At 54.3% G+C, this 26,523-nt stretch overlaps 1 protein-coding gene across 1 annotated transcript in view; it reads right to left on the reverse strand.

Moving 5' to 3' along the window:
• The window catches only part of Myo18b (myosin XVIIIB), a 216,663-nt gene that overhangs the window by 90,361 nt on the left and 99,779 nt on the right, over window positions 1-26,523 (reverse strand). Inside the window, 8 exon segments of the mRNA XM_077796031.1 lie at window positions 1,006-1,110; window positions 3,103-3,213; window positions 5,955-6,155; window positions 7,005-7,128; window positions 10,661-10,815; window positions 13,528-13,652; window positions 16,174-16,282; window positions 17,006-17,125. Coding sequence (XP_077652157.1) covers window positions 1,006-1,110; window positions 3,103-3,213; window positions 5,955-6,155; window positions 7,005-7,128; window positions 10,661-10,815; window positions 13,528-13,652; window positions 16,174-16,282; window positions 17,006-17,125 — 1,050 coding nt within the window.

The raw sequence follows: 26,523 nt of genomic DNA on the forward strand, positions 1-26,523 counted from the left end.
CTCTGGGGGCAGAGGAACGAGCCCTCCCTGTCCTGAGGCCGGAAGCCCCCCCAGCGACGTTGGGTGCAGCAGTGGTTCCTTATGGTGGCAGAGGTCGATGCTCATTCTCAGGACACTCAGCACTGCCTGCCGGACATTTCCAGTTGTCACAACTGAGGAGTGTGCTACTGGCATCTCCAAGGAGGCTGCTCGACTTCCTACAATGCACAGGTCACCCCACCGCAGAAAAGGAGCCCACTCCATCCGTCCACAGCATGCAGCTGAGCACCCCAGCGCACGGCGAAGGCAGCAGCCCCGCACGGTTTGCTTTCCCAGAAGCTCAGAGTGGGGAACTGGTTCACCCCAGGCCACGGAGACAGAAAGCCCAGCTGGGGCTTAAAGCGACATGGGCCTGACTCTGGGTCTGGCTGCTTCTAGCAAAAGGCTCAGCTCAGCCAGGCCTGGTGGTGCGCACCTGTGATCCCAGCTACTTGGGAGGCTGAGGCTGGAGGATCAAAAGTTCAAGGCCAGCCTCAGTAGCTCAGCAAGACCCTGTGTCTCAAAATAAAACTCAGCTGGGATGTGGCTCCATGATGGGGCACTTGCCTAGCACATGCCAGGCCTTGGGTTCAACCTCTAGTGCCCCCTCCCCCCTCACACAGGACACACACACAGACCCCGTCTCATGTGGCCAGCCATGAGCGCAGCGGCCACTCAGATTCTCCCGGTTTCCACACGAGCCCTCTACAGTCTTGTCCAACAGATGCTGAAGGCAACGCGACCCCCGACCCCCAATGGCTGCTGGTTGACCCGCTCTGCAGATTCCCCCGAGTTCTGTTGAGCCCTGCAGTCACCCCTGGAGACCGGAGGGGATGTGCAGGAGGGAATGGGCCGACAAGAGGGCACAGGGAGGCCACCCAGAAGGCCCCACCCCGGCCCCTCCTGAAGCCCGGGAGCTGTCTGCCCTCCACCTGGCTCCCCCCGCCCCCGCCCTCCTGACAGAGCACCTTGCACCGTGGCCCTCACCTGGTCACACAGGGTCCCGATCAAGCCTTCCAGGTCCTGCTTCTCGTGGAGCACCATCTGCTTCTCCTCGTGTTCCTGCTCCAGCTGCATCTCCAGCTGGTGGAGCTGCAGGCACAAGGGCAGACCAGGCAGAGGTGAGCGAGCCCCAGGCGGACCATCCCCCAGCGCCAGGCCCCTCGGGAGGAGGGAGGCCCAGGGGCCCCATCTGTCAGGGCGGTCGGGAGACTAAACGCTTGGGAGCCCCGGGTGACGATGGGGAGCCCCGGCAACTGACTGTGAAGTTCTAACAGAACGCAGGTCTCCCTCCTGCGGCCTCGCCCTGCCTGGGTATTCTCAGGTCTCGGCAGCCTCCACACACAGTGAGAGCCGACATTTTTATTAAATATACCATGGAGCAGCCTGCCACCGAAGCCTCCTGTCCACGGCGCTCTGCTCCAACGAGACGTTCAACTAATAGCAACTCATTTAATTTATACTTGGCTCTGATTTCTCAGCTATTAGCAGCCCAACACAGGCACTGATCACAGAGTGAATATCTCCCAGTAGCTGTAGGCTGCAAAGCCCCCACCGGCCTCTCTCACGTGTATTAATTCATTCCTTTCCTGGCCCTGTTTCACAGATGGGCGAACTAAGTCCCAGGGAGAAGCCAAAGTGCATATTCTGAAGTCGGAATTAGCGTCCTGTCTCACGGCCCCAGATCTTTGTGCCACCCCAGACAGCCACAGCAGTGCCAGGGTTGCTCACGGTTGATTTCCTGCCACAGTGAGGGATAGTCTGCACAGAGCCGCCAGGAGGCTGCGGAGCCAATGTCAGGGGCTGTCGTAAAGAGAAAATCCCCTTTCTCTGACCTCACGCTCTCCCTTCATAAATGTGTCCAAGGAAGAGCATCGGGAGGGTCCGGGTTGCATCCTAGCTCATCTGAGACTGGGTTCAGGGCACACAGCGTACTCTTGGAACAAACCAGAAATCTGCACATCCTCCACCTGACGTAACGTGAGCAAGACTAAGGGCATCTGTCTCAGGAGGAAGGACAGGGCGGAGTGAGGGCCATTTCTGCAGAGAGCAGGCTCATTCCAACACTTCCTTTTCAGAGTAAGAAACAGAAGCAACTGCACTCCGATCAGAAGACTAGAAAAGCTAAAGCTCTTCTTGAAACAATATATAAAATAATAAATCTATACCATACATTATTCTATAGAATAATAAAATCCGTAAAACATGTCCACCTGGTATTCACAGGTGTGATGGGGATGGAGTAGGGGAGAGGGGGACTGTGGGAGCCAGTTCAGGCCACCTCCCTTGAGGGATTTAGCTTCCATCTGCATCTCAATACACCCTTAAGGATGCTTGTCCCAGCCTTAGTTCTAATAGCAGAAAACCAGGAACAACTGAAGTGTCCAATGCTAAGGGATTCATTAAATAAAATAGAGCCCATGGTTTAAGAGGCAGCATCCACTACTGAGTGAAGATAGTGGACTCCAAAAGACCTTGACCCCATGTAGTAAAGATCATATCTGTGCAAATCCGTACATGCACATGCAGTGTGAGGGGAGAGACGAAAAGGTGTTTACAATAGCCATCCTGGTGGTTTCTAGGGGCAACCTGTCAAGGGCTTGTGCTCTCTTACGCACTGGCTGCCACGTCTACCGAGAGTGGATCAAATGTAAGACATGATCTGAGGGCTGGGGTGCAGCTCAGTAGGTGGCGTGCTTTCACCACAGGCACAAGGCCCTGGGTCGTCCCAGCACCAGAGGGGGAAGAATCAAGAAAGGATCTGAGCAGCAAGGGGACTAGTCGGAGGAGCATCTGAGGGATTCAGAGCTCCTTCCCCAAGAGTCTCGAGGCCTGGCGGGCTCCCGACAGAGACCTTGGGCTGATGCTGCTGGAAGGTCCAGAGGCTTCTGGAAGTTCCAGCTCCTACTGAAGGTAGGTGCTCCGGTCCTGCACGCTTGAAAGTCCTTAGGGATCCCAGGTCTAGGTGGCTGCAGGAAGGCCCTTGTCCCCAGCCCCAGGCCCGGCCTCCTCCTTCACTGCAGGGCTGAGGCAGCCGGCGGGGACCGGCCAGGACCTGGGCACAGCTGAGGGGCGGTCACATACCCGCTTCTGGCAGGACTGACGGATGTCCTCCAGCTCCTCCTCTTGGTCCTCCCGGTCCTTCTGATGCATCTGCTTCATCCTCTCTATTTCCAGTTCAAACCGCTGGCGGAGCTGGGGACAGCAAGCAAGGATGGGCATGAGGGCGGCCCAGGGCCACTCCCTCAGCATCCCCTATTTTATTGAGGGTGGGGGGGGTACTGGAGATTGAATTCGGGGGCCCCCGACCACTGAGCCCCACCCCAGCCCTATTCTGCATTTTGTTTAGAGACAGGGTCTCATGGAGCTGCTCAGGGCCTCGCTGTGGCTGAGGCTGGCTTTGAACTCGGGATCCTCCTGCCTCAGCCTCCTGAGCTGCTGGGATGACAGACCTGCACCACTGTACCCAGCCACATTTTTCCATTCTTACTGCACAGAGGAGAATCACATTCTCTCCCTCAGCACCCTGGAAATGGTAGATAAACAGCCCAAAGGCTTCCTCCCCTTCTGTGGTTACAACAGACACACCCGGAACCCAGCACATTCTCCACCGAGGTTAGATGCAGCCTCAGAATCCTTCTGAACACGCTTGAGATGAACCCAAGCTCAGGCCTGCTCCAGAATTTCACAACCGCTGCCTTTAGCATGGAAATTAGGTTGAGAAAATACAATCTCAGCTTCTCAAAATGTTGAGAATGTTCCTCGCTACGTAGGACTGTGGCGAAGAGTAAAAAGGACCAGAGCCCCATCATCGTCCCCAGCATAGAGCAGGCTCACTGTTAACTGTCGGGCTCCTTCCTTCCCGCCTTTAAAATGACAGAGTTTATGGGAAGATAATCCAAAATGAGGAGCCTAAGCAAGTTAATAGAATATTTCCCTTTCATTTTTCCTCGCCCCTTGGACACTTCTGACATCTGCAGTACCATTTATGTCAGGCTTATATGAGTTAACATAAAATTCCCTGGAAAAAAGTGCTGTCTGGTAATCAATAAATATCTACAAGAGGTCTCCAAGGACACGGGCCGTGAGAAGCTGAAGACGGATGAGGGCGTGAGTCAGCCTCCCCCGGTGGCCCAGGGCAGGAAGCTAAGGGGCATTGACTTCCACTCTCCTGAGTCCTGGTGGGGCTTTCCTGCTCCCAGAGCTGAAGGGAGACCTGCTGGTGTCACCAAGAGCCCATGCGATTTCCAGAAGTGCTTGTCTTACTGCCTCTGTAAGGATCCTGCTCATTTGGAGAACACCAGGTTGCTACAGGATGCTGCATTTAAGGGACATCCTGCATGTCCCCTAAATACCTCCCCCAACATTCCACATTCTGCAGGGATGGTCACAGGTTCAGAGCGGGGTTGGAGGCAGTTAGGGGGTTGTTCCATATTTCACTGCACATGGGAGGGGACTCGGGCCTTGGGATTACAGCACCTTCTTCTGTAAGGTCATACAGACACTGAGCTGCCTCAAAGTCTCCATCTGGATGTGGCATCATTAGGACTTGTTAAATGTCACATGATTTTCTGGCCACCGGGCCTTTGCACAGGCTCTGCCCTGCACAGAACTCTCATATTCAACCAATTCAGACTCATCCCTCAGCTTTCGGCTTCAAGAAATGTCACTTCCTCCAGGGTGTCTTCTTGACCTCTCCCCCAACCCTTCTGCCAAGACTAGTTCTGCAAGTTCCACATTCCTGTGATACCCAGCAGAACTGTAAAGTTTGGGAAAGCAGAGACCCTTTCTGACTCTGCATCCTCAGATCTACACGGTGCCTGACAAAGAAGAAGAACTCCCTGCATCTGGCTGACTGAACATGAGCTCTGCTTTCTTCACTCTCCTTAATGAGCGTTCAAGACTCTCCAGACCCCAAACGCCTACTCAGGAGGCTCCATCCTGCCGGATGCAACGAGAGTGGGCGAGAAGCAAGGGCTGGCGCCACGGCTTCCACTGAGGTGCTTAGAGTTCAACTGCTTTACACGTTTATGTCACTCAGTCCCATTTTCTTGCATAAGAGGCTCCCAGCCTTTTTAAACATTTGTCATGTAGGATTTTGCAAAATCCTACATGACAAATTCCTTTAGCGCTGAGCCTCAGAAGCCACTTCTTGAAAATCTGACTTTTTGGTTTTGTTTTGATTCTGGTTTTTGTCTTGGGCATAAGAAAAAAAAAGCATAGGCCTCACATTTCCTTTTTCCCTCTGGCCACCAGGAATTTTAGAGCAAAAACTGGGACGTATGTAAGAACATATGTTTCTCCTATCACATATTGGCTCGCTGTCCCCACCCTCTCTTTAGTGTCTATTTTAGTTGGTACTTTTCTGGCCCAGACTGTTTTACTTAGAATCTTATTGTTGTTTTGCATCTGTCTTAGAAGCTGCCTCCTATGCTCCTTGGAATGAGGTAGACGTTCACACAAGCAAGCAAATAAAATGGATTCTTCGGCTTCCTTGAGATTCTGTGCTACGGTAGCGGACATCCTGACTGGCTCCTTATCTCTTGGTGAGTTTCTATTTTTCCAAGATGGGCATGCCAATCTCCCTGGAGGCTGTGCCCACAGTCAGTAGCCAAGGCTCTCTGGGGTCTGAAGACTCCACTTCCGAATCCCACCCTGCCACATTCTCTGTATCTCTGGACCTCAGCTCCCACCTCTGTAGAATGGAGACAGAACTCACATCCCCACACAGAGGTCCTAGACGACCTTGACCTTGCAGGATGACAGAGGAGGTCTAGACCATGAAAGCTCTGAACTTCAGGCTTATGAGTTAAGATGTTTTCTGGGGTAATAGGGAGCCATGGAAGAATGAGGAGCAGCAGAGGAGATGCCCTCCGAAAGCACTGCACATTTCAGCCAGCAAGGGACGGGATGTTGCCCCCATAGGGCTCTCCCACCTGCTCCAGCTGCTTGATGGTATTTTCCTGCTGGTTCTGGATCTTCTCTTGCTCCAGCTTGCTGGATTCCAGCTTCCAGAGCCGCTCCTTCAAGCCGGCGACGCCATCTTTCCCCACGGAGGATGACTCCAGCAGCTCCTGTTTCTGAGTCTGCAGCGTCTCCACCTCCTGCCTCAGCTTCATGGTTTCCTGCTCCTTTTGCTGGGAGACAAAGGGGACAGCGTCCTGAGTCCCCCAGTTGGGCCCTCCTCCCCTGGGGAGGCCTCTGTGACCTGCTGGCTGGGGTGTTCCACTGGCCCTCCCTGGAGGCCCCGGCCCCTCACCAAGCCCCTGTGGGCCACCAGCAAGGGCTGCTCTTTGGGACAGCTCAGGTGGCATTGAGGGAGGGAGGGAGGGAGGCAGAACCCGGGTAGGACAGCCACTGCCCCTAGAGTTAGATCTTAAAGGAAGCGCCTGCCCCATTTGAAAGGGAAGCTCAGACCTGGAACTGAACCCGCTCTCTGTGCCCACTGGGGCTGGGAGGAGACTGTGGCTGGGAGGAGACATCGGAGCAAGGGGCGGCCATGTCCAAATGGCCCTTCTGAGTAGGGAGGTCAGCTCCAGCCTGAGGACATTTGGCTAGGCCACCAGGGAGCTGAACTCCAGGCTCAAGGGCATGAGGTCCTGGGGGCAACAGGGAGCCACAGAAGGATACAGCAGCGCCTGGAGAGGCACCCAAGTCATATGTTAATAAAACCCCTCTGCATGAGCGTCTGCCCGGGACAGGCCTGGCTCCTGGACAAGGTGATAGATAGCTCACTTTCTGCTGGGCCCGCTGTCCCTCCCAGGCAGACCCCTGGACTCTGTGCAGGTAACTGGAGCAAGACCACGACCTCACACTCTGGAGGTCTGATTGTCAATGGGCCAACCACGGTTTGTTTTATGAGACACGCTGGGGACCTGACTCCAGCGCCGGGCAGACCCAGGCATCTGCACGGGCTCTCTTCCATCTGCACAGGTGTGTGGTGGGGTTTCAGGAGATCCGGCCACCTCCATGTCCCCAGTGCCTACCTTGACTTGCTGCTGGAGCTGCCCCAGCTCCCACCGAACGCTGTTGTTCTCCTGCGACACTTTCTCACGCATACTCTTTTCAAACACCGACTCCCCCAGGGCCTGAGCCAGCTGCATGTCAAACCTGCCCAAGGCAGAACACATGTCACTGCACGGGGTGGGGAAACTAAAGTCGGGTTAAGTGGGGCTGGAGAGGAGGAGGCGGAGGGGGGGGCGGGGCCTGAAGGGAGGAGGTGGAGCCAGGGAGGGTGGGCGGGGCCTGAAGGGAGGAGGTGGAGCCAGGGAGGGTTGGGCAGGGCCTGAAGGGAGGAGGTGGAGGCAGGGAGGTTTGGGAGGGGCCTGAGGGGAGGAGGAGGAGCCAGGGAGGGTTGGGAGGGGCCTGAGGGGAGGAGGAGGAGCCAGGGAAGGCTGGGCCGGGCAGGAGAGGAGAAGGTGGAGCTGGGGAGGGTTGGGCGTGGCCTGTGGGGAGGTGATGGAGCTGGGGAGGTGATGGAGCAGGGGAGGGTTGGGCGGAGCTGGAGAGGAGGAGGCCAAGCTGGGGAGGATTGGCTCAGGGTTCCAGGGGACAGTTGTGAGTGTGGCAGGAAGCTGAGAGGCTACAGAGGAATTTCTTAGCACCTACACAGTGTTTGTGGAAAACACCGAATACTTATTAAAAACCTGATAAAAGTACATAGACAAAATAAAATTAGGGTAGACACTGATGTAGAAGAGAAATTAATATATACAGTAAATGATGATGTATACATGGAGAGAGAGAGCACGCCTCTGATCCGCCAAAGCACATCAAGAAAAAAGACCCATTAATTCTACCGGGTTTGGCATCTAAAATTCACTGACCCAGGAACAAACCTATGTACACACACTCACACACGATGTCCTGTCTCTATGCCAACAGGGAGAGCCTCACTCATGCCATCTGGCTGATGCACTCGTTAGCCAAATTAAAGTCTGCTAATTTTTGACGAGATGCTGGACATCTTGTCCTCGTTCCTCCAGCAAAAGACACAAAGATGAGACAGTGCTCCCGAGAGCCGCTGGGGCTCTCCTGAGGCACATCTGTCCCTCCAGGAGGGGGAACCAGCGGGTAAGAAGAACCTCCTGGACTTCCCATCATCCCCTCCTGGTCTCAGCCCGTCCCCGTCACAGATGAGGACAGCAGCAGAAGACCCTTTGCCAGGCCTCAGTGAATCACAAAGAGAAAGTCCCAATGCTCCAGAGAACTGGATGTGGCTCCTGGGATTTGGGCCTTGGAGACAAGATGGTGCCCCTGATATAAGACTATCCCATGTCCCAGGACATCAGCTGTCCTTCAAAATCTGAGACTCCTGAGAAAGCCAATCACATCACATAAGGGAGCCCTCCTGTTGGACCACCCCGGGAACTTTCTGATGGGCTATTGGTGACATCATTCAAGAAGTGCTCTTTGCTGCCCCTGAATGGAAACAGGGTGACAACAGGATAGTAAGGCTCCATGAGTGCCATTCGCCAGGCTCTGCATTGGGGCCCCCAGAGTCCTGACAACATGCAGGAAGATGTATGTTAGGATACCCATTCACAGAGGAGGAGTCTGAGGTTCAGAGAGTGATTTAGTCTTGAATCCCAAAGTAGTGGAAGTGAGCTGAAGGCAGCTCCCCGGTGTCTAACTACCCCCTCCCATCTACCTGTCCATGCCCTGGGACAGGTGAAGGAAGCCAGAGGGAGCCAGTGACTGATGTTCCAGAGGAGTCCATGAGCAAACAGGCCACTTAATGCCAACAAAAGGCTCCTCTAGACCCCAGCTTCTAGAACCCACTGAGAACCCCCACCCTGAGGCCAGACAGACTTGCACACCCCCTTCACCCCACCAGGGGCAGGCCTGAGGTCCAGGTGGGGCAGTCACCAGCCTAGCAACAGGCTTCTCTAAGAGTCCCATCAGCCTTGGCGGAGCTTTGTGACCCTGCGTAACCATGGCAACCGGAACCCAACTCTCCTGTGGGACCATTCCAGGGCCCTCTGAACTTGGAAGGCAGAGTGGGGATGAGACTCAGGGAGCCTGTCTCAGCACAGCGTCCCGGGCCAGCAAGCCGGGCAGGCCGCTGCGTCTACAGTGTGCTGGTGCCTGGCATCTGGGTCCCCCTCACAACCGTCAGGCTGCCTGGATCTCCATGGTCAGAGAGCGGAGACCCTCAGAAGAGGAGCAAGGCCAGAGCAGAGTCCCAGCTGGGAGGACGCTGGGGACAGTGGAGGCGCACCTCTCATTTTAGGGCTGGGGTCTCTCAGGACGTTCTTCAGTGGCCTGTGACGTCCAGGGATTCCTCTGAAATGTGGTTAGTCCTTCACTGGCCCCGAGACCTGTCACTTGGCAAGGCCACCCAGCAAGTGGCCAAGGGGGACTTGCGCCATTTTCTCCAGTGCAAGGGAGACTTAGCCAGAGTGCCGAGAGGGAGTTGGGAGAGGGAGCGGAGAGGGGTGAGAATAAACCTCTCTTATTTGGGGAGCACGCCAACCGTGTTCAAGGGTCATTATTTTTTCCAGATGCAGAAGCCAGCTCTGGAAGGTTCAAGGATAAATGAAAAAAAATTATTTAATGCAAATGGATTTTGAAATCTCTAACACTCTCGTGGAAATACAATTCTGCCTGCTGTGTCTTGGAAAAGATGCACCCCCGGCAAAACTGCTCCTGGTCCACATAGGAACGTTTTTCTGTTTTATCCTGAATATCCTAAAAGAGAGGCTGCATTATACCCATTTGCAGTCTATGAAGTGTCTGCTAGAGATTCCCAGGCTCTAAAGCCTCAGAGAGCTGAGGACTTGGACGGAGCCCAGCTGTGCAGGGGAGGGACCTCCAGATGGGGAGGATTTGCATGAGGAAGCTCAGGCCACCGACCCCTCCTCTCCAGGCCTGGAGGGGACAGCATCCAGGCACCCCGGGAGCCTGGCCTGTCTGCAAAACCTTGTGCACTTGGTTCACAGGAAAGCCGACATGGGAACCGGTGTGCACACATTAAGAACTTGACATTTTGTTGATGTTCAAGTTCCAGTCCCTGCCAGATTGCTCCCAGGATCTGAGCCTCTAAGCCCTAAATGAGAAAGGAAGGAACTCTTTTTTTCTTTTTTCTTTATCCTTTTGTCAACACTGAGGATGGAAACCCAAATTCAGTCCATTTGGAGGTACCAACCACATCACGGAGTTCTCACCACAAGGGGGCGCCTCATCTCCAACCTACAGGTATGGAGTCGGAGGTGGGGAAGGGTTGAAGGCCCAGGTCAGGGTCACAGGGCTAGCGATGGCAAGCTGGGGCTTGAACCAGATGGTTTTAGGCAGCACCGGGGCTCCTGACCACCTTCCTAAACTGACTCGATCTCCTCCCACAGACCTTTGGTTTGACAAATGAAGAGATTGAGGCTCAGAGCAGCCAAGAAAATTCCCCAAGGTCACATGGCCATAGGGTCACTGGGCTGGGTAAGAGAAGAGAATCTTTTTGTCTGTTTGTTTGTTGCTGGATTTTTTGGGTAGTACCTACAGGAATAACGGGTGAGAAGGAGGGGAAGGAAAATTGGGGCCAAACCAGGGCCTTAACCTGTCCTTCAGAAGAGAACCCAGAGGTCCCAGAGGACCCCAGCACCAATGCAGCCCACCCCACGGTCCAGGGGACAGCTGGGACACAACTCACTTCTTCTGCTTCTTCTCCAGCTCGTGGTTTCGGCCCTGCTGGTTCTCCAGCAGGACTCGGGTGTCCTCCAGGTCCCAGGTCAGGTGGTGGCACTTCCTCTTCAGTTGGTGGGCTGTCTTCCTGGCCTCCTCGTAAGCGCTCTGCAGCTGGGCGAGCTGTGGGGGGACAGAGGAAGCACGTGCCCTCTGGGCGCTGAACACTCCCGGGAGACACGGCTTCTGAGTGAGCATAACACTGGGGAAACACTTCTGTGTCCACTAGTCGATCTTGTCCACTTTCTGGGTCACCTTCCGGAAGCTTCTCTGGTGGATCTCAGTTTTCTCAGGGGAAAAATAGGGTTGTTTTCATTTTTCCTCAATAAACCTCCCACCAAAACACCCACAGAATTTCTACCCTGCCTCCACCTGATGTCCCTTGAGTATCGGGGAGTCCCTGTCCCCGTCACCTGGCCTCATTGGGAGACATTTGTCAGAATCAGCCATGACGCTGCCAAAACTTGCCTGGGGAAGCCCGAGGGGGAGGTCAGAGAGTGGAGCAGTGGATGGCGCTGTGGACGGGCTGCGTCACGCAGAGTGCGCCTGGCTTTTGACACACGGGAGCCCAGCCACGTGCCCTCCCCCGGGACGCACCGTCCACTGTCCTAGTTGGGGCTGGGGGAGGCCACAGCCCAGCACACACGCTTTGAAGAAATGGCCTCATTAAAGAGTTGCTTTAAATAAGCAGAACTCTGAGTTAATGAAGCCTGTAATTCTCAATTCAGTATTTGGAGGCAAATGGGATGTTTTCTTATATTCTGTGGCTCAGAAAAGGTGGCGGCTTTATTACTTTTTAATGTAGCATGGATATTGCCCCCTTCCTTAGGGAAACGGACCGGCTTCATGATTTGTTATTAAAGAGCTGGACTCTCGCCCGCCCTGGCCCTCGTGTGGCCGCAGTCAGGCTCTCTCTTGAGGATCACAGTGCTGTGTCCATCTCAGAAATGACCGTGACCATCACCACTGCCAGGGGCCACACCGAGCCTCACTTCTGTGGTTGGTGGGATCCTGTGACCTCACCCACCCGCCTCTGCCGGGTGATGGGTGGTGTCTTTCTCTCACACGGGGGACAGAGCAGTAAGACAGGCCCCTAATTTAATCTCCGCCCCCCTGGCCGTCCGTCCAGTGGTGGAGACGGGGAAATGAATGGACCCCTCAGTGCAGATTCAGGGAAATCATGGAGGGACTTCCCATCTCCATCGGGAAAGACTTTCAAAGAGAGGCATTGTCGCGGAGCTCTGTAAGAACAGGTGGCGAGAGGCGTGGCGGGGTGTGCCGGTGTGGACGAGAGCCAGTTCTGCACGTGTCTTCCAGACTCCCGCCCAGTGACGTCACAGTGGCCACTTGACAGTGGCGATGGGAGACAGGCACAGGCGTCCAGCTGTCCCTGGGCACACCCCGAAAGGCTAGACAGCACCGTGTCGTAGAGGAGCGAGACTCCATGACATCTGTGGTGTCTATTTGGTGTTCAAGAGGGAGATTTCCGGATATGGGAAATACAGAAGGCACAAAGTCAGAATGATAATGGGAGATAATGATATTATGGCAGCGGGAATGTTCTCCAAGGACTGGGAGTTCTGCTTGTCCAGGAATAGAGGGAAGGCCGTGGACCATGGGGAGGGAGGGATTCAACATGGAGACCCTGGCCCAGTAGGGCCTGCAAAGAGCTGTGCCTCATGGGGAAGGCACAAGAAAAGTTCTACAGAACCACTGGCCTGGCAGGTGGTACCAAGGCTTGCTTCTGCTCCGGCTCTGGGTGGGGAAGAAAGTACTTCCATTAGAAATCAAAACTGTGGGCTCAGTGACACACAGGAGGATCAGGAGGCTGAGGCAGGAGGATCGTGAGTTCAAAGCCAGCCTCAGCCACAGCGAGGCCCTCAGCAGCTCAGGGAGACCCTGTCTCTAAATAAAACACAAAACAGGGCTGGGATGGGGCTCAGTGGTCAAGGGCCCTGAGTTCAATCCCTGGTACCCCCCAAAAAAACCAAAACAAAACAAAATATTATTGGTCTAGGCCTCATGTGGGTTTACAGATGGACACTTTTTCATATCTGAGGCCGACAACCCAGTGTCATCTGAGGGGTCACTGCAGAAGAACACACAACAGTGTTTCCTGTAGTGGGAAACTCCCACCCCCCGCTACCAAAGACTCCAGTAAAATCAATAAAAAGTTTAAGAAAAAAATCTGCTGAAGATCAACTCACAATAAAGAGACACAGACATCACATGAGAGAAGATGTAAAAAATCCACAGCGCAGAGCACCTGGGACTGTGGGGGCAGCAGAGGGAGGCGCTGGAGATGAGCTCAGGATCAAAATTCACAAAATTCACAAGAAAACCCGCCCAGAGAGTCGCACAGCATGACGCTCCTGAAGGGCTGGGCTGTGGTGGGGAGGCCAGAGGCTGGAGGGAGGGGACTGGTTAGCAGGGGTTGCGCTGGTCTAGGTGGGACATGGAGGTGACATCAGCACGGGGCAACGGGAGCGGTCCATGTGACTGCTTTAGAAGTATATTGTGAGGATCTTAGAGGGAGACCTCGGGCCCAGAAGGTAAGGTGGCTTTCACGAGGACCGGCAGAGGCGGAAACAGGCCCTGGACCATCCTGAGTGGGCGTGTGTGCTCCCAACACCACACAGTGCTCCGTGCTCAGACCGGGACCCACGGGGGGAGAGGATGGTTTCCAAGTCCCACAGGGACCAGAATTTGTAACCGCTGCCCAGGTGGAAAGCCATGAAGCGGCTGGTGGTTTCTCTCCTCCTCCGTCCCCAACCATGGGTCACTCACCGGCCCACTCCCTGACACCTGTGGCCAGACCATGCGCTCCCCTCTTACCTTCTGTTCCAGCTCTTTCCTGGATGTCAGCTCTGAGTCCAGCCTCTCCTCACACTGCTGGAGCCGCTTTCTGAGAAACTCATTCTCCATCTGAGCACAGTCGAAGCGCATCTGCCACTCATCTGCTGTTTAACAGAGTCAGGGAGGCCGGGATGGGAGGCCAGGTGAGGAGGAGGCCAGGGTGGCCTCTCTGCCACTTTCTTGGCTCTTTGGATGCGATTTCACAGTATCCATGGAGCCCCGGGACCTCGATCTTGGGCTTCAGGTTAGGAAGCTATGCTGGCTAGCCAAGTTGATGAACTACTTCCTCTGGACAGCCTGCTCTGACCGCCTCCAGCTGTCTAAAGTACTTAATGACCCGTTGTTCTAAGATCCACTGCCTTATACTGTTCGGTTGCCTTTGTAAGTGGACTCATATTTTCTTTTTCCAAAGAAATTCCATAATCCTTTAGGTTGGAGAAGCTGTGAGTCCTTGGCATACATGATGGATGGATGGATAAGTGAATAGATAGATTGATAAATGGATAGGCAAGTGGATAGAAAAATAGATACATAAGTGTGTAATAATGGAAAGATAAATGGATAGCAGGACAGGTGGACAGGTGTGTGGATGGATGAATGGATGGTGGGATCTCGGTCTTTGAAGAGGTAACCCCACTACAGAACTCTACATCACTAAGTTAAAGGAGGAGGACGTGATATTAAGGAATTAAAATTCATTCAGTTTTCCACCAAGAGACATGATATCATGGTGGGAAAGGAATCCTGTCACCTACCAGGACAAATTCTGAGGGTAACCAGCAGCATGACATTTCTGCAGCGCTCCTGCCCCGGGGCTCCCTCTACAAGGTGCTCAGGGACGGGTGAGGAGACGGTGCTCCGTCCTTCAAGAATCACCCCGTCCTGTGCCTCCCCTGCCCAGGGTGTCCCTGTGGGTCAGGGTGTCTAGTTCAGTCCCTCCTTATCAAGTCACTCTTTCCCTGGGTTTATCTGATCTCCACATTGATACTGCAAATTTCTCGAAAGTAAGTCCCAACCAAAATCCTCCTGCAACCCCGCAGTGTGCAGCTCAGTTCTAGGTGCACAGCATCAAAGACTCTCTTTCACGGTGCAGCCACGCATAAAGAAGGAGTCTGTTTTTGATAATTAATACTCCAGCTGGATCTGCAGAGGCGGGTGGGGGGCTGCGGCGGTGGCATGATTAAAGTGTCTGATTGCTTCTTTCAACTTTCCTCCCTTTTAGAAATACTCTCTAATGAGTATGTATGACTTTCATAATGAAACACAAAATATTTGTGGGTTGATTTCCGGGAATGGGCATCCAGGGCTGGGAGCCTGTTTAGTGGGGGACTGCTGTGCCCTGGAGCTCAGCGCGGGACTCCCTGGTCTTTCCAGAGGACACCAACTGGGAACCTCACTGAGACCTGGGTCAGATGCAGCTGGGGTGGAGAGTCCCCGGGAACCCTGCCTCGCAGGGCCTCCCACACCAGACTCTGCTGTGCTGACCTCCTGGGAAGTGCCTGCCCAGGCGGTCCAGGATGCGTGCGGGGCAGGAGCACAGGAGACACCCAGCCCGTCTCCCCCGGTGGACCCCTGACTTCTGTTCCTGGGAGTGTCCCTGACATTTCAAGGGCATAAACTCTCTGGGGACACTGGAGGCAGGATCCTGGCATTTTAGAGATGCTGACCCAGTGGCTCTCCTCCTCACCTGACTCCATCAGGCTGGGGAGAACCAGGAGGCAGGGGCAAGCTGACAACCACGACACCATGCCACCAACCACGAGACGTCCCCAGGTGCCTGGGTCAAAAGGGCACGCCCAGGAAATCCTGGCACTACTGAACCCATCTGTCACTGGAGAAGGGAGAGACCCTCAGCTCCTGGCAGCCAGCTTTGTCATCTCTAATAGGGGACGGGGTGCTTCTATGGAGTTGGTTGGTATGAAGAAAGGCAGTGACCCACGATTTCTGTTGATAAAGCAGCAAACACCCGTTCAGCGTCCGCACCTCACAGAGGGGGGCCGCGATTGGTACTGATCATAACTCTCGCCATTTGAAGATGGGGAAACTGAGGCACAGCGATTTTGTTTTAAGCTGAAAGCCACACACCCGCTAAGACGGAACCCAGATCAGAATCCAGGAATCCAACTGCAGAGGTTTCACCTTTTTCAAAATTCATACTTCAAATATCCCTGGGAACATAAGAGGGTCTCGTTCATCGAGCCGCCATCTTTTATTCTTTGCATCATCCAGCGCCTGTCACACGGATATTTATTATTTTGATGGAGCACATAATAAATGCTCAATAAAAAACAGTATTTTCATGGAAGCCCCTCTTAGCCAGCCTCCTTGCAGGATGGATCATCATTCTCCTCCAGGAGTATGGGGAGAACCTGTTAAATAAACCTGTTTTCCTTGTAAAGAATCCTGCCTCAGATTTCACCATGGTAACAGAAAAGGACTAAAGAATGATCCCAACCAAAAGTGGGAAATATAGTTTTGCATTACACGGTGCCTGTCCACTGTTGTGTGGGACTCTGCGGGGCTGTGCAGGACATGGCAGGTGCTTAGCATGCACCAATGAACCAGTTAAGTCAGAAGACAGCCATGTCCTCCAGCACCCACCCCCCGGGGTCCCGGGTGGCTCACCTCCCGCCGCGTGGCTCCTCTCCACGTCATTCAGCTGAATTTTCTGCTGGGCTTCCTCCAACTGCTTCTCTACTTCTCCCAACTTCTTCTGGACTTGCTCGTACTTGCTCTGGAAGAAAGAGACCAAGGCGAGCCATGATTTGGAGATGGCTGGAGTTTGTCCACCTGAGCTCATGTGTAGGGGGACAGGTCCTCCTGGTGGCATGTGAAGAGGTAGGGCCTGGTGGGGGTCCTCAGTTCATGGAGAACTTGTCCCCTTGGAACGGATTCAGTTTTGGTGGGACCGCAAGTTTGTTCTTGCGAGAGGGTTGTTGTAAGGAGCAAGCCTGGACCCCCAGCCCTGGCTCAGCTTTCTGTTTAGCACTGGGCCCTCTTGCTGCCTTCCGCATGAGCTCTGGCCATGATGCCATCTGCCGGTGGACCCTCATCAGACTCCAAACCAATAGTGATGCCCAAACTTGGACTTTCAGCCTCTAAATGTGTTCAATAAAACTATTTTCTCTATAAAGATTCCTGCCTCAGGTATTTGGTGATAGTAACAGAAAAGGACTAATACAGGTCCAAACTAAAGGTGGACGGAAGCCAAAGTCAGTCACCTCATCCATGGCACCTCTGAGACCAGGAATGCCCACCTGCTGCACCATCCTCACCCTTGGGCCTCCACAGCCAAGGACTTTCCACGGCCGTGCCTTAGGAAGACCCACTGTCCCCAAGATCCTTGAGCCTGGAGTTGGTCCACCTGTGCACCTTGCTTAGGCTTATGATCCCAGGGCTGAGCACTGGGAGGCAGGCAGCCGTGCCCTGTCACCCTGCTCAGCACCCTAACACTTACCTTGAGCTCCTGGGCCTCCCGGAAGGCCTGCAGCCGCTCTGCCCGCTCGCTCTCCAGCGCCTGGCAGGCCGCGTCCCCTTTGAAGCGCTCGTCTGCCAGCTCTGTGGTCAAGTCAGCAATCTGGGGACAGGTGGGGAGGCAGGGCAGGGTCACTCACTGGAACCACTGATTTGTCTCACCCCAGACACCCTCCACGGCAACCCCCTTGGCCCCATCACGGGCTGTCAGGGGGAAGCCATGTAGCGCAATTGTGGAGAGGACAGACGTCAGGATACCGCTGGCCTTGATGTGCCAGGATTCTTGGTCCAGTACTCACTACCTGAGCGTGACTTTAAGGCAAGCAGAATGCTTAAATGATTCTCAGTCTTCTTCTTTTAAAAAGGAGGGCAGTAACATACCAGATGGCTTTGGGATTCAGTGAAATGATCCATGGGAAACTTATCCCGGTGCCTGGCACATAATAAATGCTCAATCAAAACAGCATTTTAATGGAAGCTCTTCTTATCCAGGCTCCTTGCAGGACTGATCGTAGGCTCCCCAGGGATGATGGGGAAAACCTGTGAGGTAAATGAACCTATTTTCTTTGTAAAGAATCCTGCCTCTGTTATTTCATTTTAGTAACAGAAAAGGACTAATCCATGGACCAAACCAAAGATGGATAGAAGCTAAAGTTGGTCACCTCATCCATGGCACCTCCAAGACAGGTTTCAGAAGCTGAAAGTCCACACACAGATGGACAGATCGCCCCGGCCTGTGGATGCTCTCAGCCTAGAGGCCTCTGTGTGTCCCTGGGGGCCACTTGCCCCTGCCAGGTGATAGCCATGCACACTTAGTACCAACTGGGTGCATTTCCAACCTGCTTTTGTAAGTTGCAGTTTTACTGTAACACCTATCAACTAGCACAGGAACCTGGAGAATACGGCTATGCAAGACTTTCCATGACAATTAGGTTGACTGTTTTGGAAGGAATTAATAAAAAGCCATCAAATCCATGTAGTTGCAAAAACTAGACGTGTAAAATAAATTTTTCTATTCACATGACTTGGAAGAAGTCTAAACTGAGCCAGGTACAATGGCACATATCTGTAGTAATCCCAGTGACTTGGAAGGCTGAGGCAGGAGGATCACAAGTTCAAGGCCAGTCTTCGAAACTCAGTGAGACCTTAAGCAATTAAAGAGACCCTGCCTCAAAATAAAAAATAAAGAGGGCTGGTGATGCCATTCAGGGGTTAAGTGCCCCTGGGTTCAAGTCTCAGTATCAAAAAATAAGAAAAAAAAATGTCAAGACTGAGAATCGTGTGGTTGGATATTAAGGGTATGGATTAACGAGAAAAAAGAGCAGAACTCGAGTCAGAAGTTCATATGCAAAGGAGGCGCTCCCACCAGGTAACCCAGGGCGTGAAACTGCATGCGTCTGAAGTTTAAAAACAATCTTAAATGAATTCCCAGTTCTACTGACTTGATTTTTGCTTTTATTTTCATTCTTATTTTCCAATACACTGACCGACTATAAATGCCCAATGGGTCGGGGCTTCTGTGGTCTTCCTGTTCTGAAATGCAGCCTTCAAGTTTATGCCCTGAAAGCACATTGGTGCAGAGTGAAGACCAAGGAGCTCAGCAGTGGCGCTGCAGGGGAGGGGAGGTTGAGCAGCCCGGGGGCAGCTGCTTGTGTCCAGGGGCAGCTCGTGGACCTAGAAGGCAGATGTGGGTACTCTTACCACCAAAGGAGGAGAAACGTCACTATAGGAGATGACAAGTCTATTAACTGGCTTGACGTTAGGAATCGACGTGCCTGTACCTCAGTATAGATCCACCAACACAGCCCGTCACAACTCAAATGATACAGTCCACGAAAACCACAGTCGAGAGGCAGAGAGCGAATATGGAAGAGGCAGGGTACGGGGTTCAAGTCCAGTTGCTATGATCACTGTGGTGTGTGACCTTGGACAGTCTCCCCTCTGGGGCTTGGGTCACCCGAACCGCAAAATGCACTGAGTTAGGTGAGGTCTCCTGTCCCCCGACACGCTGAAGCTGCACCTAGGGTGGCCGTGCAATGTCCCAGCTCCCCCCTCCCGTCAGCCCCTGTGTCATGCCTGGTCCTCAGGGGCGACTGGGGCTGTGTTCAGACAGAAGCCAAATGGTCCCCCATCATGGAACAAGTCTGCCTTCTGAGCTGGTCCCTGTCGATACTGTCACCTGCCAGGCAGGCTCAAAATCAGTCTTCTGCCCCAAAAGAAGGAAGATGTAAACCAGGCACAGTGGTGCACGCCTGTCATCCCAACGGCTCGGGAGGCTGAGGCAGGAGGATGGAGAGTTCAAAGCCAGCCTCAGCCAAAGGGAGGCCCTAAGCAGCTCAGTGAGACCCTGTCTCTAAATAAGACACAAAATAGGGCTGGGGATGGGGCTCAGTGGCTGAGTACCCCTGAGTTCAATCCCCAGTACAAAAAAAAAAAAAAAAAAAAAAAAGGAAGGTGTACATCTGAATATTCTGCCTGGAAAAAATCCCCAAGATCAAGATCAAGGACCCAAGGCTGTTTGAAGTGATCCGGCGCTTGCTTGTTTTTGCACAGAACAAAGCGCTCCCAGACTGTCCGTGGGGATGTTTTTTTCTTACAGGGATGGGCTCACAGGGGACTCCAACTTATTTGTGATGTTTCTGGGTTGTCAATTTTTTAGCCACTTTCATAATCAGCAAACAAAACACACTATTTTTCAAAAAGAGGAAAAAATAGTTGTGCCACCAAATCAGGGGCTGCTCTATTCACCCCGTGATCTCCATCCCCCTCATCCCCTCACCCCCCACCTGGTTCAGCACCTCAGCAGCTGCTCAGTCAAAACGCAGATTTCAAGAGAAACAGAGAAAAGGCGAGGCTCGGGGGAAGAATTGCAAACTCATAGAACAGGAGGCGAGACCTGAACCCAGGCCTCTCAGATCCAAGTCAGGACCACCAGGCAGCTCAGGAAGGAGGGTTCTCCAGTGTGTGCCTGGGAGATGGAGCACCCTTTGACCTTTCTTACACTGTCTTTTAAATGCACTAGTGTGAGCTGACGCACACCTGTCATCCCCGTGACTTGGGAGGCTGAGGCAGGAGGATGGCAAGTTCAAAGCCAGCCTCAGCACCTTTCAAAACTGGAGGTCCTGGGCAACTCAGTGAGACCCTATCTCAAAAAAACAAAACACAACACTCTGGGTGTGTGGCTCTGTGGTAAAGCACCCCTGGGTTCAATGCCTGGTAGCCAGAAATTAAATAAATAAAATGCACTGGGGAAGTCCTTGGGTTGCAATTACGTGAGGTGTTTGTGAAATGCAAATTCCAGGACCCTCAGATTCCCCCCAGTCGGCCTCTGGGGCAGAGTCCGGGACCTGCATTTCACCCTGCTCCAGGGCGATCTTGTGCACAACTAGTTCAGGAGTCACTGCCACCCAACCTGGGCGCACACTGGGCTCTGAGTGTCGGATGTGCTGATGGCCGGGGGAAAGCACCTGGTCTTGGGGGGAGCCCGCCTAGCCGTGGCCGCCCATCAGGCCAGTGCAACCCAGGAAGGCCCCGGATCACACACGCCCCTGACCTCCACCACCTGGTCCCTGAATCAGCCTCCTCTCCCACACAGGGACCGTCCTCTTCCCACCTAAGCCAATTAGTGTGAAATTTGATCTGTGCTAATTGGCCTGAGCCAGGGAAATACATGATTCGTTTCCTGCATTAATTCTGAGTTTCACAGAACCCAGAGTCTGGAGCCCCGAGGACAATCAGTCCTTTTGAATTGAGGAAGTGACAGAACAGCTCTCAGAGAGAAAGGTGGCCCCTGAGGTGCCCAGGTCCCCACTGATCCCTCCTCCTCCACGCGCTGTGGGGCCAGGGTCTTTGTCCATGGAGGTGAGGGTGGGCACCGTGCCCAGGATTGTTAGGGGAATGCAGAATGAGGACAAGTGAACGAGGGGCGAGGCTGGTTTCAAATCCACAGGTGTCCTTGCTCATTCCTCAAAGACCAACTCACTGGATGTCATTGTGCAAACATCCCTTGATCCGGAGCTTCTTCCTGCTTAGGGACCATGAATTCTAAGGGCCTGTGAGCGAGAGGGGGACAGGAAGGAAGGAATTTGCTGTCCATTTTGTACAGAATCGAAGGCATCCTGCACGGGGGTCTCTTTTGCAACCTGGAATGGCCGCAGTGAGTGGGATTTGTTGGAGGTTAAATGCTGACACAAATGTCGTCCCGACGCTGTCACCGCTGCTGGTCACTCATGGATCTGGTGGACATTCTGCGGCCAGCTACTGTGTGCCGGGGATCTCGTGGTTGAGCTGGGGAGACAGGTGAGCCAGCCACAGGGTACCACCTCTTGACTTGACTCTGTCCTCAACTCTTATATTCAAGAATTCCTGAACCACACTGCAGCCTGGGAGGGGGTGGGGACACGGGGACAGAGAGAGGACTAACGTGTACCGGGGTGCAGAGGGATAGGAGGAGTAGCCCCTAATGTTCCCTAGGACAATAAGGTAACTATGATTGACAGCCATTAACTCTATACTTCAAAATAGGTCATGGAGAGAAGCGTGGACATGCCTCCCACAGAGAAATGACAGACATTGGAGGTGACAGCTGTGCTGAGGGCTTGGATCTGGTCATCACACACTGCACACCTGTACTGACAGGTCCCACCGTCCCCATCCATACGCACAGTTATTAGGACTCAAATACAGGTTTTGGAAATTTAAAAGAGAATTCTCAGACCCACACACCACCTCCCCTGCAGACAGCGGTGGACAGTGGCCCTTCCTTCTTGGCTTGCACTTCTCTGCAGGCACAGAAAGCGGCTCTTGATGACCCCGCACATGACCAAGAGCTTGTGTTCGGCACTTTGCAAAGGCTACTTCCTTTTCACACCACCCGGTACCTTCCCAGGAGCGGCTGCCTGACTTCCAGCCCTGCCTCATGACCACCCTCTGCCCTCAGAGCCTCACCCACTGTCTGACTCTGTCTCCGCCCCGCCCCCCGCCCCGATCTGGGCGCTGCAGGCCAGGAACGGTGACCCTCCTGGAACAGACCAGGAATCAGCGGCCCCAAGAGGTCTGGGTAAAAAGACAGAGGGCACCCACCGAGGGCCTTGTAAGACGGACTCAATCCACTCTGGCTGGGCTGCGCGGCACTGGGGGCAGGGACGCCCCCACCCCCATCACCCTGATCAGCAAGAAGAGGGGGGGGGGGGACGCACAGCCGAGGGGCCGCTGCAGCCCAGGCAGGCAGGCTCCTGTGCCGTCTACCAAGGCAGGGAGCCGGGGCTCTGTCCCCACGCTGCCACGCCCACCAGAGGACATTCAGAACAAACCCCCAGCTTAGTGGTGACCTCGGGGTTCCCCCAAGTTGCACAGGGCACCAGGAAAGACTGCCACTCTCTGTGCAGCTGGCCTCCAGGGGAGGGATCCCAGAGGGACCCACCGCCCATCACCAAGTAGCCCTGAGGGATGGTCACTGCAAGAGGAGTCAAAGTCTCGAAGCAGATGGACAGTGCTCACCGGGCGCCAGGCGCAGGTTAGTGACACTAACACTGAGCCTAGTTCAGCGGTGCCGAGAGGCACTGCTGCTGTGAGTTCAGATGAGGAAACTGAGGCAGGAAGGACATCGTTTACCCAAGGACACCCTCTTCACCACTCCCCAAGCCAGCCACCTCCGAGGGACCGCAGACGGGGTGAAGCAAATCGACACAGATGTGAGAGAGCCAAGGAGCCAAGGCCCCCGGCCTCTGTCCCACTCCCATCAGTAGGAAGGGGCCCACTTGGCAAGGAGGCTGGGACAGGGACATCCTCCAAGCAGGCCACGTGGTGGGGACACATTGCCCACCAGGCTTAGGGTGCTGCCAGGGAAGAGGGTCCTTCAGGAGCTCTAGAGGGGGGCTTTGAGGGTCCACCAGGTGCTTCACCAGGAAGAGGAAACCAGTGCTTGGATCTGTCACCTGCGTGCCCCACCTTGGTGATGTCCTTTGGTCCTGCACTCTCCCACAAGGGCAGTCTCTACCTCCAAAAAAACTATGCTAGAGGTTAGGACCGCCCTTGCTTAATCACTGAGCCACATCCCTGGCCCTTTTTATTTGTTTATTTTGAAACAGGGCCTCGCTCAGTTGCTGAGGTTGACTTTGAACTCACGATCCTCCTGCCTCAGCCTCCAGAGCCACTTGGATCATAGGGTGCATGACCACGCCCAGCTCTCGCCTGATTCTTATATCCCAATGGCCACCCCACCACCATTCCCCACCCCAACATTCCAACCAGCCCCACTGGGCGCCTCCCCTCTCACTGGGCCCTCCACCTGGAATGCCCCGACACCTTGTCACCGGACTAGCTCCTGCTCTTCCTTCAACACACCTCCCTGAGCAGCCCTCCCAGACCCCATCCCAGTGTGCAGAGGTGCTCCTCTCCCATCACAGCTGGTTCAGAGCCAGCCAGACCTGGGTTCGAATCCTAGCTCTGCTGTGTGACATTGGATCAATCACTTTCCCTCTCTGGGCTCCACTTTCCTCATCCATGACCAAAGGACACATACAAGTTCCTCACAGTTTGATGTAAAGGGAAAACTAGATAATGCAGATAAGGAGCTCATGGGAGCAGCTGGCAGATGGATCCCTCTTTTAGTGTTGCTTTTGTAATTAAATTCGGCCGACTCCATGGGTTCCTTGAATTTGTGGTGACTGCTTCTGTGCCAGACATGGAAGGCAGTATGAAGGTCTGAGGTGTGTCGTTCTCTTTGAGGGCTGCAGCCTGCCTGGGAAGGGCAGCCCTTGAAAACATGCTTATCTGGATAACAGCAGAGATGCGGCCTGCCACACCAAGGAGGTACAGGGACTACTTTAAGTGCACGTCCTCACAGTGTCCTTCTGACGAGAGAATGACTATTATCATTTGCAATTTACTGACAATGAGACTAAGTCCCAGAGATCTGAAGGATTTGTCCACAACGCCACAGAAATGGGGCACTAAACCAGACATCAGAGCCCCAAGCCCCCGACTCCGCTCCTCCACGCCAGGTGTCAAAATCAGATTTCTTGTTCTCCTTCTTCCCTTGGGCAGGCCACGGCACCTTCATCTGGGCTGGGTGGTGACCAGGGCTGAGACTGTGGCCCCAGGGTTTGCCTGGGGACGAGGCACACAGGCCAAAAGCAAGAGCGGCGTCCTCCTAGCTAACCCACTGTGGTCATCCACGTGGCGGCCACGGTGCTTTGCAGCCAGCTCTCCACCCAGGGACACACGCCAGCAGGAAAGGCCCCAGAGACCCTAATCTCCAGAGTCAGATGGGACACCAGGCCATGTATTCTCCCAGGAATTAGAGTCCCCACACCTGGCCCCAGCAGGACAGAGGCGACCCGTCGGGGGCCAGAGTCAGGTTCGGGAGACCTGGGTGTGGGCTGCTGCTCGAGTCAGCTTGGGGGCTGCTGGGGCCAAAATCCCCGGCAAGAACAATGAGAGGGGGACAAGTGTGTTTGGGTGTCACTGTTTCGGAGGACTCAGGCCACGGACGGCCAGCTCCATAGCACTGGGCCCAAGGTGAGGCAGAACATCAGGGGGAGAGTGTGGCGAGGACAGTGGCTCAGGACAGGGCCACCGGGAATCAGAGAGAGAGAGAGCTCCCCTTGCCAGGGACAAACTATAAACCCCAAGGGACACCCTCGGGGACCCACCTCCTGCAGCCACACCCTCCAGACCCATCTCCCTAGGCCACGCCCTGCCCCCTTCCAGCCACGCCCAGGCCGCCTCTTCCGGCCACGCCCAGCCCCCCCTTCCGGCCACGCCCTGCCCCCCTCTTCCGGCCACGCCCCCCGGACCTGCCTCCTCTGGCCACGCCCCGTTGATCCCTAGGGGGCTGAATTCATGCTGAGGGGGAGGCTCTCACAACCCATCCACTGCACCCAGAACTGTCCGGCACCCTCTTGCGCACAGGGACTTCTACCAGCCGGCTCTATCCCCTGTTGATGACCCAGCAAGTCACTTCCTTTCCCCTCCTAGGGACAAGCCTCCGTTCACACTCCTAACCACATCAGCGCTTCAGGAGATGGGCTTTCCGACCTAATCCCCAGGTGCATCGCATCCTGGAAGATTCTCTCCACGTCCCTGAGCAAAAGCACAACCTGCCCAGCTGATGAGACCCGAAGCCTGCAGTGCACAAACCTGGGTCTTCAGCCCTCCGTAAGGTCTTGGGGACAACCCAGAACATGCGGGAGGGGGGAGGAAGTGTGACCACTCGGGGGCGCCTCCCGTGCTCTGGAGCCCTCACTGGAACTTCCTAAGGAGGGTGGGCGCTGCTTTCTTCTGAAGATAAACCCCCCCACTTCCACCCAGGGGGGTTGCATGCTTGGGGAATATTTATAGCCCCGGCCCCCCCGACGCCTCCTCTGCTTCTTCGCAAATGAAGCACTTAAATCATTTTGCAATAATGTTGTCTTTTTAATAAGCCTAGTCAAACGCGCTTCCACGAGGAGACAACATGTGTCGGCAAGGCCTCTGTGTGAGCCTCCCCTGCTGGGCAGGCGCTCAGAGCCCTGGGTGGCCGCAGGGGTCTTCCTGATGCAGGCCCTGAAGGGGGTCTGAGCCCCGGCTGTCAGCAGGGGTTCCCTTCTAGGAATCTAGGAGCACACGGAAGGGAAGGGGGCAGCTTCTCCCTGGGCTCTACCTGGCGCTTCTAACGTGAGGCCACACACAAGCAGCTTCCCCTCACCTGAGAACATGCCAGAAATAGATTCTCAAGTCCCACCCCCATTTACAGAGTCAGAGGGGCTAAGGGTGGGGTCTAGAAACCTCTGCTACATCCTACAGAGGACTCTGAGGTTCAGTCAAGGACACGGTCAGCTGCTCTGAAGGACCAGGACCCCTTTCCCTGCATTCGGATCCCCCAGGACTTGTTCAAGCAGCAATGAAGGATCCTGGCGTCCTCCTCTGGGGTCTTCTAGAACAAACCATCCAGAGAGGAGACTGCAGAGGCCACAGGGTTCATGGCCCCTTGGGTGGATGCCTGCTCTTAAAGGTGGAGGAGCAACCCCCAGAGACCAGCAGTAACTTTCTTAGGGAGATGGCTGTGGCTCTCAGCAGGGACAGGCGGGGAGATGAGAACCCTCTTCTTCCAATAAAGCCCTACCCGCCCCATAGATCACATCTCTGCAGATCCCACTGTCAGATTCTAAGATATGTCAGACGCACTGATGGTAAAGATGCAACCCGATTTCAGAAACGTAACAGGACGGGAAAACAGTGTGCACTTGAGAGTTGGTAGAATCAAGAGTGAGACGCTCTGGCAATTAAACCTGTTTTGGGGAGTCCTGGAGACCTCTGACCTCAATATCAGTCCTGAAGAAACTCCAGGGTTTAGAAAACACAACTTAATACTACGGTAGCCCAACAGGAGGGCCACAGAGTGGAAGGAAATGTCTACAGCACACACCACATAACAATAGAACTTATATACAGGATATATAAAGAGTTGCTGCAAAACAATAAGGAAAAAAATAGAGAGTGGGCAAAAGACTTGGAAGG

Source organism: Urocitellus parryii, chromosome 3 (genome assembly GCF_045843805.1).
Source record: "Urocitellus parryii isolate mUroPar1 chromosome 3, mUroPar1.hap1, whole genome shotgun sequence".
In the NCBI taxonomy this organism is placed as follows: domain Eukaryota; kingdom Metazoa; phylum Chordata; class Mammalia; order Rodentia; family Sciuridae; genus Urocitellus; species Urocitellus parryii.